The 14111-nt window shown below is 34.5% G+C and overlaps 1 protein-coding gene across 2 annotated transcripts in view; it reads left to right on the forward strand.

Annotated features, from left to right (window-relative positions):
• Slc30a4 (solute carrier family 30 member 4) overlaps positions 1-14111 on the forward strand; it is a 32276-nt gene that overhangs the window by 1744 nt on the left and 16421 nt on the right. For both annotated transcript variants that reach the window (XR_007107054.1, XM_047539657.1), the window contains exon 3: positions 5950-6096. Coding sequence is in view for 1 of the 2 variants with exons in the window: in XM_047539657.1 (XP_047395613.1) it covers positions 5950-6096 (147 nt within the window). In the remaining variant the exon portion in view is untranslated. The remainder of the gene's footprint in view (positions 1-5949; positions 6097-14111) is intronic.

The raw sequence follows: 14111 nt of genomic DNA on the forward strand, positions 1-14111 counted from the left end.
TCACTATAAGATAAATTTTTAAGAGATTATTTTCACTGTCAGGGTAGTGTATAGTCACCCCTCCATTTCCAAGGGAGATTGGTTCCAGGACTGCTCTTGAACACCTAAATCTGAAGATGCTCAAGTCCCTTATATAAAATGATGCAGTTATTTGCATATAACCTACATACATTCTCCCATACACTTGAAATCATCTCTAATTTACTTATAGTACCAAGTACAATGTAAATACTATATAAATATACGTTGTACTATATTGTTTATGGAATACTTAACAAAAAGAAAAAAGTCTGTGCATGTTGAGTACAGATGCAGTGTTAGGTTTGCTTTTGTTTTTTTCAGATATTTTCCATCCATTGTTGGTTGAATCTAAGGATACAGAACCTACAGATAAGAAGGGCCAACTGTAATTGCCAACTTCTCCTAGTGACAGTTTTTACAAAATGACATTAAAGCAAGGAACTGATCCTCTCATGTATCTCCTATCATGAACCATGATGAGAACAGAATTGGTAGTCCAGATTTAAAACGCTTGGCTGAAAGCTCTACATAGAAAAATTGTATACTTTTCCTACCTCATTGTATTCCACTCCTCCAAAGTGTTAACGTCAGGCATACTGATCTTTTTTTTTCTCAGAACTCACATAGCTCTTCCCTACCCTTAATGCCTTCACACTGGTTGGATCCTATACCCCAGTGACTTTTTTCCTGACCTCTCAATAGTAAGAAATCCACTTAACATTGTGACTTGTGGAGGCATGCATACATACATATGTATGTATGTACATGTACACATACACATGCTTGTAAACACTTGTATAATTGAAACAAAAATTTTATTTTAGGTGATGTGTCCTAATATTTGTTCAGTTATGCCGCAGTAGGCTAAACTAATTTCATGGTCCATTAATAGATCAGAACTTTATATGGATTTCCTTTTCCCAGATCTTTTCTTGACTAATTTCTTGTTATTCTTGACTCATCTCAGAAAACATCTGAGAGACTTTTTTCTGACAAACTAAAGGGAATCATTCTTTGTCTTCTTTATCATCTCCAGCCTTCAAAGCCCTCAGCATCTGAGATTATCTTGTGTATTTACTTGTTTAGTATATCTCTACCTACACTAAAATACAGGCTGAATTCCCAGAACCTAGAACAGTGATGGGCACAGACATTCAATAATTAAATTTTTTGTTGAATTAATTTTCCTCTGTTAGATAATTATAAATGCTTAAGCTATAAAAGAAATTCAAAAATAGGGGGAAACTGTGGCCAGATGGGGCATAGTCTCAAAAGACTAAGATTTGGTAATTTGCCCAAATTCACACAAGAATATTGAAACAGTCAAACTTTGTGATTTTTGAAGTTAATATTTAATGTTTGAAGTTAAAATAATTAACCACAATTTCCCCCCTTAAATTAATTTAGAGTTTATTTCACCTAAGTGAAAGTCATTAAGATATAATTGGCCTGACTTCCCATTTTGAAACTCTAATTTGGTAATTATAATTTAGTGAAAGCCACAGTATTTCCTTTTAAATACTGATTTGATTTTCAAATATGAGACTCTTATTAAATAATAGCGATGATAATACTTAAGATAGACATTAACTATTCAGAATATTGTTTAGAAGTTTTTATAATAGGGCATTTATTAAAGTGTGTTCAAAGAACTTAGAAATAAAGCATCTCATGTAGGAAGTATGTGATAATGAAAAATGAAGTAATTTGAAGATCTGAAAGAGGAGACTTGATTTTGAATCTTGGCTTTGCTACTAGCTTGCTCTAAGCCACTGGGCAACATCCATTCTTTCTTCATTCAGCAAGTATTTTTTAAATATATACTATATGCCAGGCACTGCTACATGTTCTAGATATATAATGGACAGAAAACCTATCAGAATTTCTACTATCTAAAGCATTTAATGTAATGAAGAAGAGAAGCATTAAATGAATAAACATGACTAAATTTTAAATTAAATTGTCTTAAGTACTCTGGAGAAAAAGAACAATGTACTATAAGACATAGTAACCAGTAGGACATAGTTTGTGCATGAGCCAAGTACATTTAAACCAAAAAAGAATAGTAGGAGTTATCCAGGCAAAGAGAACAGCATGTACAAAGGTCCTAAAGTCTTCACTTCTTTAGGGGAAACTTAAAAAGAGAGCCAGTATGGCTGGAATGTAGTGAGCATGTGGGAAAGAGGCAGCAGGACCAGATAAGCAGGTCCTGATAGGCCACCTTGAATGAGATGAGTATAGCTCTTATTCTAAATGCAATGGGAAGCCAGTGAAGGGCTTGAGTGGGAGAGCAACATGATGGGATTTACTTTTTCAAAAGATTACTCTGACTGTTATGTGGAGAATGGATTGGAGGGTACAAGAATGGGTGTAAGTAAACTGTTAACAGAGGTCCAGATAAGCAGTTTAGACTAGAGTAGAAAAAATGTACTGATTGAGAAACAGTCTAGAGGGAACATTGACAGAACTGGCTGATGATTTGGATGTGGGGGTTAAAGAGAAAGAAGTGTCAGAAAGTGATTCTGAAGTTTCTCACCTAAGCAGTTCAGTGTATGGAAAGGCATCATTTACGAAACAGGAATAGAATGCACAGCAGGATTTGGGCATGGGCTCAAGGTTTGTTTTAGATACGTTCATCTTCATATGTATTGGAATAGCCAAGTGGACATGTCTAGTGGGCTATTGAATATGAGTCTGGTTCAGAAGAGAGGTCAAAGTAGAGAGAGATGCAGTATATGATGCCACAGAAATGAGTAAAGTTACCTAGAGAGTCCAAATCTTGAGAATACTCTAACTTAGAAGTGAGATAGAGGCAAAGAAGTATCCCAAAATCCACAAGAAGAGAACACTGTAGTCACCTCTTATCCTCAGTTTCCCTTTCTGTGGTTTTGCTTTCCATGATTTTAATTAACTACAACCACAGTCCAAAAATGTTTACATGGAAAATTCCAGAAATAAACAATTCATAAGTTTTAAATTGCTCACTGTTCTGGGTATTGTGATGAAATCTCATGCGGTGTTGCTCTGTCCTGCCCAGAATGTGAATCATCCCTTTGTCTAGTGTATCCACATGTAACTTTTTATTATACTACATTGTTATTGTTCTGTTTTATTATGTTATTGTTCATCTTTTTTTTCTAAATTATAAGCTTTATTATGCGTATGTATTTAAAAACCAGTGTATGTAGGATTTGGTACTATCCAAGGTTTCAGGCATCCACTGGGAATCTTGGAATATATCCCTTGAGAGGATAAGGGTGGATTACCATAAATCATAGTGAAAATAAATAGATTGAAATTGTCTAATTAGATGAGGACTAAGATATCTACAGGATTTGGTAAGAGAGTTGTTAATTATTTTTACAACAGAATTTTTATTAAAAATGAAAACACTATAGTGAACACAAATAAACTCCCAGATAAAGATGGCAAATTGAACTCATTCTTTTAATTTTGCTCCATCCCAAAGCCTCTCTTAAACTGCAATAAAGGGATTTGGAAAAAAAAAAAAAAAAAGTATAAATCCACACAGAGGGCGAATACTGGAAAGGAGAAAATGGCAACAAAAATTTTGGAACCTGGGAAGGAAACACATAAAAAGGTGACTGACATAAGAGACCCTAGAAAGCCTGCAGTGGGGAAGGCTGAGAACCAACCCAGTTTACTCTTGGGTTAATGGTTTCTCAAACTTTACTGTACATCAGAATCACACAGAGAACTTGTGGTATTCAATACTGGGCCCCATTCTCAGAGGGGCCTGGGAGCATTTGAATTTCTATCAAATCCCAGGGAATGCTTTTCCTACCATCCAAGGACCACATTTGAGAACTACTATGCAAGAGAAACCTAAGTAGGCCCAGAATTGGTTGTACTAGATATCTGGAAGTATGTGTCAAGGTGGCTAAAATAAGGAAAGCCAGTTAAAACCTGTTCAAGAACCATTCAGTTATAGTTGTATAATTATATAATTAGTATCCTCAAAGATATCAGAAGCACATGTGTCCAAGAAACAAGAACAGGCTGCTTTAATGAAGAAATTGAGGGTAAGGAAAAGAGGTTTTGAGCAATAAAAATATAATAGAACTTTTTAAACTTCATAGGAGATGAATTAAGGTACTCTGTCAGAGTAAGGTAAAAATGATGGATTATAGGAGAGAAAAGTAAAAAAAAAAAAAAAATTAAAATACAGTAAAACTCAAATATAGTAAGCTCCCCTTATCCATGAGGGTTGTATGCTAACCTCAGATAGTACCAAACCTATTATCTATTAGGGTTTTATTTTCTGTTGCTATAACTGAAACCACAGGCAAATTTATAAAGAATAAAGGTTCATATGTTGAAGACTGGGAAATTCAAGATCAGTTGGCCACATCTGATAATATCCTTCTTTTCAAAGTCATAGAGCAGTGCCAGGTATCACTTGATGAGACATAGAGTCCTCAGATTTTTCCTCTTATAAAATCCACACTCATTTTGAAATAGGGACCCATTTCTGTATTCATTTAACCATAACAGCCTTCCAAAGGTCAAGTTAAGTTCCCCACCTCTTAATACCTCCCAATGGGGAATAAATTTCAACATAAGCTTTGGCGGGGATATTCAAACCACACATGGAAACAATGTTTTGCCTGTACATTGCCATCAATTAGAATATGTTTTCTAAATACTACCTTTTCTTCCTCTGTTTTGAGACATTGCTATCCATATTCAAGGGAATCAGTTCATTTGGGAGGGTGGTTCTAGGGGTTTAATCCAATGGCACTTAACCAATGGGCTATATGCTAGCCCTTTTTTTAAATTTATTTATTTTATTTTATTTTTTGAGACAGGATGTTGCTAAGTTGTTGAGGCAGCTTACCTCAAACTTGAGATCTTCCTACTGCAACCTCTCAAGTTGCTTGGTTTATAGGCATGTGCCACCATGCCTGACAGGAATCAGTTAATTTTTATCTTTTGTGTTGTATATTTTGTGGGTTTCTTCAGTTTCATTTAATGTTCAACTTCCTCAACAAAGTAACAGATACCTTTTCTTCAGCATTATTGTGATATTTATACATTACAGTTATTAATTCACTAATAGTAGAATAAGAATGAGCAAAAGCTGCGTTGCTAAAAGACATTTTTCCTCATATGTTTGCTGCCAATTTAGTGGTTCTTAACTTTTTTAATGTCATTGACTCCTTGGAGAATCTGTTAATACAACTGAACTTTATCAATAGAAATCTGTAGAGGGGGCCTCTGTATCCATGGGTTCCCATCCAACCAACTGTGAATTTAAAGTAATTTTTTAGTTGTATCTCTACTGAATACAGACTTTTTTCCTTGTCATTACTTTGTAAACAATACAATATAACTAATTTTTTTTTTTTGTCTTGTCTTTGGTACTGGAATTGAACCTAAAGGCGCTTTACCACTGAGCTGCATCCCCAAGCCCTTTCAGTTTTTTAAAATTTTAAAACAGTCTTACTAAGTTGCTCAGGACTTCACTAAATTGCTGAGGCTGACCTCAAACTTGTGATCCTCCTACGTTGGCCTCCCAAGTTGCTGGATTTGCAGGTGTGGGCCACCATACCCAACTACAATGTAATTATGTACATAGCTTTTACATTGTATTAGGTGTTATAAATAATTTAGAGATGATTTAAAACATACAGGAGAATATGTGTAAGTTATATGCAAATGCTACATCATTTTATATAAGGGACTTGAACATGCACAGATTTTATAAACAAGGGGTTACTGAAACCAGTCCTCCATGGATACCAAAGAACAACTGTATATGTATTTAATGTTTTGTGTAAAATTCAGGATACATTGATTTAATTGTACAGGATAAAGATTTTAGTTCACAGTTTGTGAATGTTAAATAATTCAGTTTTACTTACATTTTTTAATTAACTTGTTTCTTCATTTCTCCTTTATTCTAAGGTGGATACATTGCTAATAGCCTAGCAATTATGACAGATGCGCTACATATGTTAACTGATCTAAGTGCCATCATACTTACCCTGCTTGCTTTGTGGCTCTCTTCAAAGTCACCAACCAGAAGATTCACCTTTGGGTTTCATCGCTTAGGTAGGTAACTGGAGTTTCTTTTGGTATAAGATTTTATGGTAAAAGCACAACAAACTGTAACCCTGATTAATCAAAATCTTTACAGTGATATATTGTTTGAACAAGGCAAATGAAAACAGATCAGTGATACTTATTCAAAAACTTATCTTCCTGGTGCACTCCTGTAATCCCAGCAGCTCAGGAGACTGAGACAGTAGGAGCACGAGTTCAAAGCCAGCCTCAGCAAAAGCGAGAAGCTAAGCAACTCAGTGAGACCCTGTCTCTAAATAAAATACAAAATAAGGCTGGGATGCGGCTCAGTGGTGGAGTGCCCCTGAGTTCAATCCCCAGTACCCATCCCCCAAAAAAGTGAAACAACAAAAAAACCTTATTTTCCAAGGTATATTTATCCCAGTCAGCTACACACATTTAAAATTACAGGGTGATCATTTTCAAATGTTGTTCCCTCTGTCTTGAAGATGTTGAAAAAAAGTTCACTTTTATTTTATTGAGCCAAGAAAAGTCATATGGGTTAAAAAAAATAAATAACGATATAGGTTTAACTCACTAATGAGCATTAGCTTTTCCCTTTCACTTTAGGAATTTCAGCCAAAGCTACTGAAGCGATTTTGAGCATTATTATAATAAGTACAATATACACTGTGTTTCTGACCTTTGTTTCAGCCATGTGTCAACATAATTCTGAAAATGTACTCATTTTTATTGCCAATTTGAATAGATATTAATGTTTAAGAGGACTCAGTATCATACATTGTTATCTATACAGCTCTACCTTTTTGCCATTTTTTACTTATTTTGAAAATATGTATAAAATTATTGCCTGATATACAGATATCATTTGCATAGAATTCAAAAGTTGCCATTAACTTTATATTCAGCAAAAACTGTCTTAAAGAACCAGAGTTAATATCTGGTAGTTTTATTTTGTAGGGACCCCTATACTCTTGGTTAATAGATCAATCAGTTCATCATCTTCTTTGTTGCTTTTTAGCCTAATCTTCACTCAGTATCTAGTTCTTATTTAGTCATTCTGTCTTCTAGTGCAAAACTTGATACTGTACCTGAATAGTGATATTCAAGTAGCTATCTAGGTCTTCAGGTTGGGAAGTTACCTGGCATCCCCACCCTCAGCACTATCAGCTACTGTACAAAATTATCTTATTAACATACTCAGAATGTTTTTCAGTAGTAAGACAGAAAATAAAGTCAAGAAAGTCTCCAGAATATAGATAGGATGGAAACAGGAGAAGAACATTTAAAATTATAAGAGAAGAGTGTGCAAGGTCCACAAGCCCTGCTATTAAGAATCTCAGAAAATACATATTCAAAAATAAAAGGGAGCCAGTCACTGTGATGCACACCTGTAATCCCAGCTACTCTGGAAGCTAAGACAGGAGGATTACAAATTCAAGGCTAGCCCAGACAACTTAGTGAAACCCTATCTCAAAATAAAAAATAAAAAGGACTGGGAATGTTTCTCAGTGGTAGAGCACTAGTATGTGTGGGGCCCTGGATTCAGTCCCCAGCTCAGAAAAAAAAAAAACTACATAAATAAATAAAAGGGAGTAACTGTGGGATGGGATTTCTTATAGGGGTGATGAGCATGTTTTAGAACTAGATAATGGTGATGTTACATAGCCTCATACAGGTATTTAAAACTATTGAAATAGTTTAAATATTTAAAATAGTGAATTTTATGCTTTATGAATTTTATCTCAATTTTTCAAAATCATCTAAAAATAAAGAATCATGAAAGATATAGATAGGTGAGTATTTTCCAGAAGTAGGAAGGTACTCAAGCTTCACACTAAAAGAGCACTTTTGGGGTCTTTTTGTATTACAAATGCTTATGAGTCTATATCTAGATATAGACCTTATTTCACTTATTCTGTTCTATAAAGTAATGGTGGAAATAATGGAAGAAAATAAGTATGTTGATTGTGGTGGGGGGACTCAGAAGACACAGAGATACATAGAATTTGATGAACAAAGCTATAAACAAAAGCAATTGGCATATGGACTGGGGTGGTAGCTCAGTGGTAGAGCACTTGCCTCGCCTGTATGAAGCACTGGGTTTGATCCTCAGCACCACATAAAAATAAATAAATAAAATAAAAATATTGTATCCACCTACAACTAAAAAATCATTTTTTAAAAAAAGCAGTTGGTGTTCTGAGTTTCACAAAATACAGTTATGTCATTAATAATTTGAAGCTCTGGGAAGGGGAGTATGCTTACATTGCACACAGTTAAACAGTGCAGCTCTTGTGACCTCTTAATTCCAGTGCTTTGAGATTTAGGTCCAGAAGAACACTGCAGAAAGTACCCCTGAGAAACTCCTGATTTGTTGTTATTGTGACTGAATTGTTTTTTGTTTTGAATGACATGAAGGGTTGAAAAGAGGTTGGGATTTTTTTGTTGTCAAATTAATCTTGTTAAATATGTAAACCATACAAAGTTTACTGAGGGAAGACAATATCATTCTGTCCCCTCCACCCTATCCTCCTGCCCCACTCCATGTTAGTAAGCCATTTGGATTCATTTTTGGCCTGTCCTTTCAACATTTCCTTTGGAAAATATAAGCAAATACTTTTATGTGTTCATATTCTGCTCCTCAGTGCTCCTTCTTATGAAAAAAGGAACACGCTGTATCCCCAGTTTCAGACCTGGAGGCAATATATCTTTAGAGCTCTACCTCCTGAAGATCACTTTATACTCAGAAGTGCATAGAAACTTCTGACTTAAAAGTTCAGAACTTAATAGAATGACCACTTAATTATTCAGATAAAAATAGAATTCTTTTGCTTCTTTTGACTAATAATCGCATACAGTATAGTACCTTGGGATTCTACATGAGGAAGCAGAAAATTAAACTTAAACTAGATTTTTTAGAAAGTTATTTCTGTATGGAAGAACCAAATTCACTCTTGACATTATACATTAGTAATTATCAAGCCATAGTTTAATTGTAATTGTCATTTTAGTTCTGTTATGTGGGTATATTTTTCACTTTAAAAGATCACTTTCTCTTGCAGGCTTTTGATTGGATTATACTTATGTCCCAGTATTAGTAGTTAAATCCAGGGGCTCTTTCACTAAACTAAATTCCAGCCCTTTTTATTTTTTATTTTGAGAGAGGGTCTCACTAAGTTACAGAGGCTGGCTTAGATTTACAGTCCTCCTGCTTCAGCCTCCTGAATCGCTGGGATTACAGGCAAACACCATTGTGCCCAGCTGATTATATCCTTTTGATTAGTGTTTACAAGTACCCATAAAAGGCAACAAAGAGACCACTAGTTTGACTCAAGTCTTGGCTCCCTTGCTTTCTACCAGTATAACTTTGAGCTAGTTACCTAACATCTTTGTGTCTCTATTTCCTGTTTGTAAGAGGAGAGTAATAATAGTGCCTATCTCATAGAGTTATTAAGTTATTAAATGAGTTGGTATTTGTAAAGCACTTAGAATAGTGCCTAGCACTTCAAAAGCAACCTTCATTTATTCTTTAATCAGCTTCATTTATTCTTCTCTGGAAGAAAATAAAGTGAATTCAAGACTTACATGTACTAAATATATATATATTATATATATATTTTTATATATAGAAAGGCTATTATAAACTATAGATTATCCAATCTTTAAATTTTTGGGTTAAATTTCATCATAATATGGTTACAAATCACATTCATGGTTTTAGGTGCTAGAGATAAGATGGAGTTTATGTTTTTTATTAATTCATTAGATCCCAAGTTTTCAGTTTTGTGACTAATTCAACAAAATTGACACAAGTGCATTAAAATAGGTTGGAATCAAAATGTAAAGTTTATATCCTTTATATATATTTATATATCCTTAACATTTATATGTCATATGTAAATATTCATATATATGAAATTTATTTTTTTCTAATCATTCACCTGTTACTTTTCTCAACAGTAGATTTCTAAAAACAGTAATCATTTCCAAATTACCTTAAGTGGTATATCTGTTGCTCAATTTAAGTTTTTTATAGGTGTTCCACATCTGGGATGATGGAACAAAATAGGTTGAGAACAGAAATGCTGTGAGCCCAATGGAAGCAAGCAAGAGAACTTCCTATTGCCCTCTACTCTTACCTTTGGTTTCTTTTAAATTCCTAAACATTCTGATACTGATTTATGCCTGTGAATAGTTTTTAAGTAAAAAGATAATGGGTTCTCACCCACATAAGAATGATTAGAATGTTTCTTATGAAGGTAGAAATGAAGGAAATTGAAGAGACAGTTCTTGGTAGTACTGTTTTACTTGATAGTAAAACAATGACAGTGACACATGTTGTTACATTTGTTTTCTCTCTTCTGCATCAGTTCCTTGTGCAGTTTAGAAACTGAATCTGGAATTTTCTTTACGGAGAATTAGCTTCATAGGATTAAGTACTGCTTACAGTAGACTTCCAGCTCCTTCAAATGGTCTGGAGTGAGGTAGAAAAAAGTTTCTGTTTCTTTAGTAACCCAAAGATAGCTTTTATTACATAAAATACTAAAATGAGGAACTGGAGATTCAGTTTCTGGTCTTCTTTTGTTTAGTTGATATAGAGTAACTAGTTTTACCATGACATCAGTTCTCCTTCTGTAGGGTTGGTCTGTAATAAAGAGAGGGTTGGTCTGTTTGGATTGAACCCAGAAGTACTTTACCACTGAGTTACATTCTAAGCCCTTTTTATTTTTTTTATTTTAAGACAGGTTCTCACTAAGTTGCTTCGTTAGGGCTCACTGTGTTGCCGAGGCTGACCTTGAACTTGCATTTCTCCTGTCTCAGCCTCCCAAATCCTTGGGATTGCAGAGATGCATCACCATGCCAAGCTAAGAGTTTTTAATATTCACTTATAATACTGTCAAATTACAACTGATACATCTAATTCAGACTAGCTAGTGACATTTATTAAAAGCATAGTATACAGGTAAAGGTATAAAGAAGCTGTGATAGACATATAGATATATTTCCTGAAATTAATGTATAAATTTTCAATGAATGAAGTCTTGTAAAGCAAGTAATATATAATATGTAATGAAGAATTGGTTTTATAATGAAATTGCCCCTATTTTATTTACTGATTTTGGATTTATACAAAGAAGAGTTTGGGTCTGTGAATGATAGATATGGTAGTATCAATCTCTCAGTTTGTTTCCTTTTTGTGTTATAACAGTTTATACATGCCTAACAGCATTTCTTTTTGGTGGGGGGGTAGGCAGGGTGCCAGAGATTGAACTCAGGATCACTCAACTATTGAGCCACATCCTCAGCCCTATTTTTTTTTTTTTTTTTTTTTTTTTTTTTTTTTTTGTATTTTACTTAGAGACAGGGTCTCACTGAGTTGCTTAGTGCCTCACCCTTGCTTAGGCTGGCTTTGAACTTAGGATTCTCCTATCTTAGCCTCCCGAGCCGCTGGGATTACAGGTGTGCACCACTGCACCCAGCCCTGACAGCATTTCTTATTTCTTTTCTCTTTTTATGAAACTATGTCTCCTTCTAGACCACAAGTTAAGCAGGGACAGGAAGAGGTAATAACACTGTGAGTCTGGCAATAATAAGTTCTTTATAAGAGATTATTAATCAAATCATTGCATATTCAAGCTGAGTAAATAAGACCATGAAAGCTATGGAACAAATAGTTTCCGATCCTCAAAAGTAATTTGTGTTGATGTAAATTAAATCTCTAATTCTAAAACTGGCCATGTTCACAGACTAACTATAAATTTTTAATTGTTGGCATACCATAGCTAGATGGTACAACCTGACTTGTAGGTCCTTTTGGGTACAGGAAGGATTTAATCAGAAGGGAATTTCTGTCTTATCTCAGTGAGGTGCTAGTCCTATTTGTTCACTTTGGTACTTACACTTTTGAACTTCGTATTCACGACTTTGGTTCATATCTGAAATCTATATGACCTTTTGGAGAGTGAGTTATCTAAGTAGGAGTTTACTCTGTAAAATAGGGTTGATAATGCCCATATTGCAGAATTATGAATAATAAATGAGTGGTAAGGTTTATAAAGCAGCTAATGTGGCACTAAATTCCCAGTAAAAGTTCTAGTCTTCTACGTTTCCTTCCCACTTTTACCTGCTAGGTTTTTCATATCTCAAAATGTCCTGTTCCAAAATGGCCTCCCCTCCCTTCTCCCTCTTATCAGAGTGCTTACTGTCTCCACATAATTATCTCAGCAAGGTTATAGGAGAAAAGTAAGATGATTCACCCTGATGATTAAATAACAGTTTTAAAGATGTGGTTTTTTTTACTCTTACATCTTTGAACTTTTTGGCAATGTAACAAATTTTTTTTAACAAAAATCATTCATTCAAGGTGGAGAGATATTTTTAGATTTGTAGGCTGCTCTAGGAGTCAGTTTTATTTCATTGCTTCTCTTTTTCCTTCATGTGAATCACAGATGATGTAAAATTCTTTTTTATTTCCTTTCAATGAACTGTAATAGCAGTTTTTATAGGATAGGAGCCAGGATAGGAGCCAAATATGAGTTATTTCTAAGTGTCTGGATTTATTTGATCCGATTTATTTTATGCCATCTTTTTTTGGGAGCTAATAAAACTTAGAACTTAATGAAATCACAATAGGAGGAATCTCATAAATCTTCAGGAGGAATAGAAATAGGAATAGGAGAAATAGCATTCTGAAGAGAACAGCCCCTTTCCTTTGCTTGCTTTCTTGCTTTCTGCTTCTGTCCTTTGTGGATTATGAAAGTAATTTGACTTAATTTATGTGACTTTTCTTCCAGATCTTGGGCTGAAGATATTGCACTGATTAAAGATTGTGATCATGTGAGGACTGTAGTAAGCAGAGTTGTTTTATATTTGGAATAGAATGCAATATCTGTGCTATGGTAATGCAGCTCATCAACCTAGGTTAATGGCAGTGACAGTATAGAAGTCTTTTATAGCACTGTGTACTGAGCCAAAGACCTTGGACAGATCTGGCTAGATAACGTGTCATCTCAGAGCAGGTATAAGGTTGCATTACTAGTCCCACACAATTTGTTATTTTATCCCCTAATGTTAAAGGAGCAGAAAATTTTCAAATATTCAGCTAAAAAACTTCCCTCATACCCACAGCCAAAAAAAAAAAAAAAACTCATAATCTCTTCTTCCTAGTCGTGATTCATTTTAACAGCTTCCTCCTACCTATGACAAGAGTTATGTCTACTAATTATTCATGTCTTATTGGAACTTTAACCACATCATATGAACTTTTATAAGAAAAGAATAGTTCTAGATCTTCCTAGAAATGGGTGTTTTTATTGAAGTAGAAGGAAGACATAAGTGAGTTGGTCAACATCAACTAGCCATCATCAACTTGAGGATACTTGGCACCATGGGTGTGGTGTAGGGGGAATGGTAAGAAGTCAGGAGTAGAAGATACTATTTAGAATAAAAAGTGAGAGGATCCAAAGACAAACTCTGGTGTTTATCTTGGCCTTTTGGTAGTGACAGTGTACCACCAAAAATCCTGTATGTCGTTAGTCTAAGTGCAGGAGAGACCTCTGTGACTAAGTTGAAATGCAAATGGCTAGTTTGGAAGTCTTAGGCAAATCCAATAGAACCCACTCTTTTTCCTTGTTTTCTTCTTGTCTTCCATTGGAAGGTAGAGAATAGAAATACATAAAAGGAAGTGGAAGAGAGGATGCATCTCTATTCTCTATTCATTTTTATATACCTCTGAAACACAACTTTATATGTTTGCAATAGTGTATATAGTTCTTTGAGGCAATAGAAAGACAAGTGTTAATGTAATTTAAGTGAAATATACTTGTTATTGGCATCGTAGCATTAGCAAAACTAACAGTTGTGATAGTCCAATACATTTATGCAACACCCATGAAAACATGCTTCAGTTGTATGCAGTGTACATAGTTGAGGCAAATTATTATTCATTCACTGAATTGTTGTCTAACAGTTCCTGTTGAATGAATGAATAATTGGATGGGGAGACAAAAAGTAATGAATGTACATAAACACAAATATAATCA

This window comes from Sciurus carolinensis, chromosome 2 (genome assembly GCF_902686445.1).
Source record: "Sciurus carolinensis chromosome 2, mSciCar1.2, whole genome shotgun sequence".
Taxonomy (NCBI): Eukaryota; Metazoa; Chordata; class Mammalia; order Rodentia; family Sciuridae; genus Sciurus; species Sciurus carolinensis.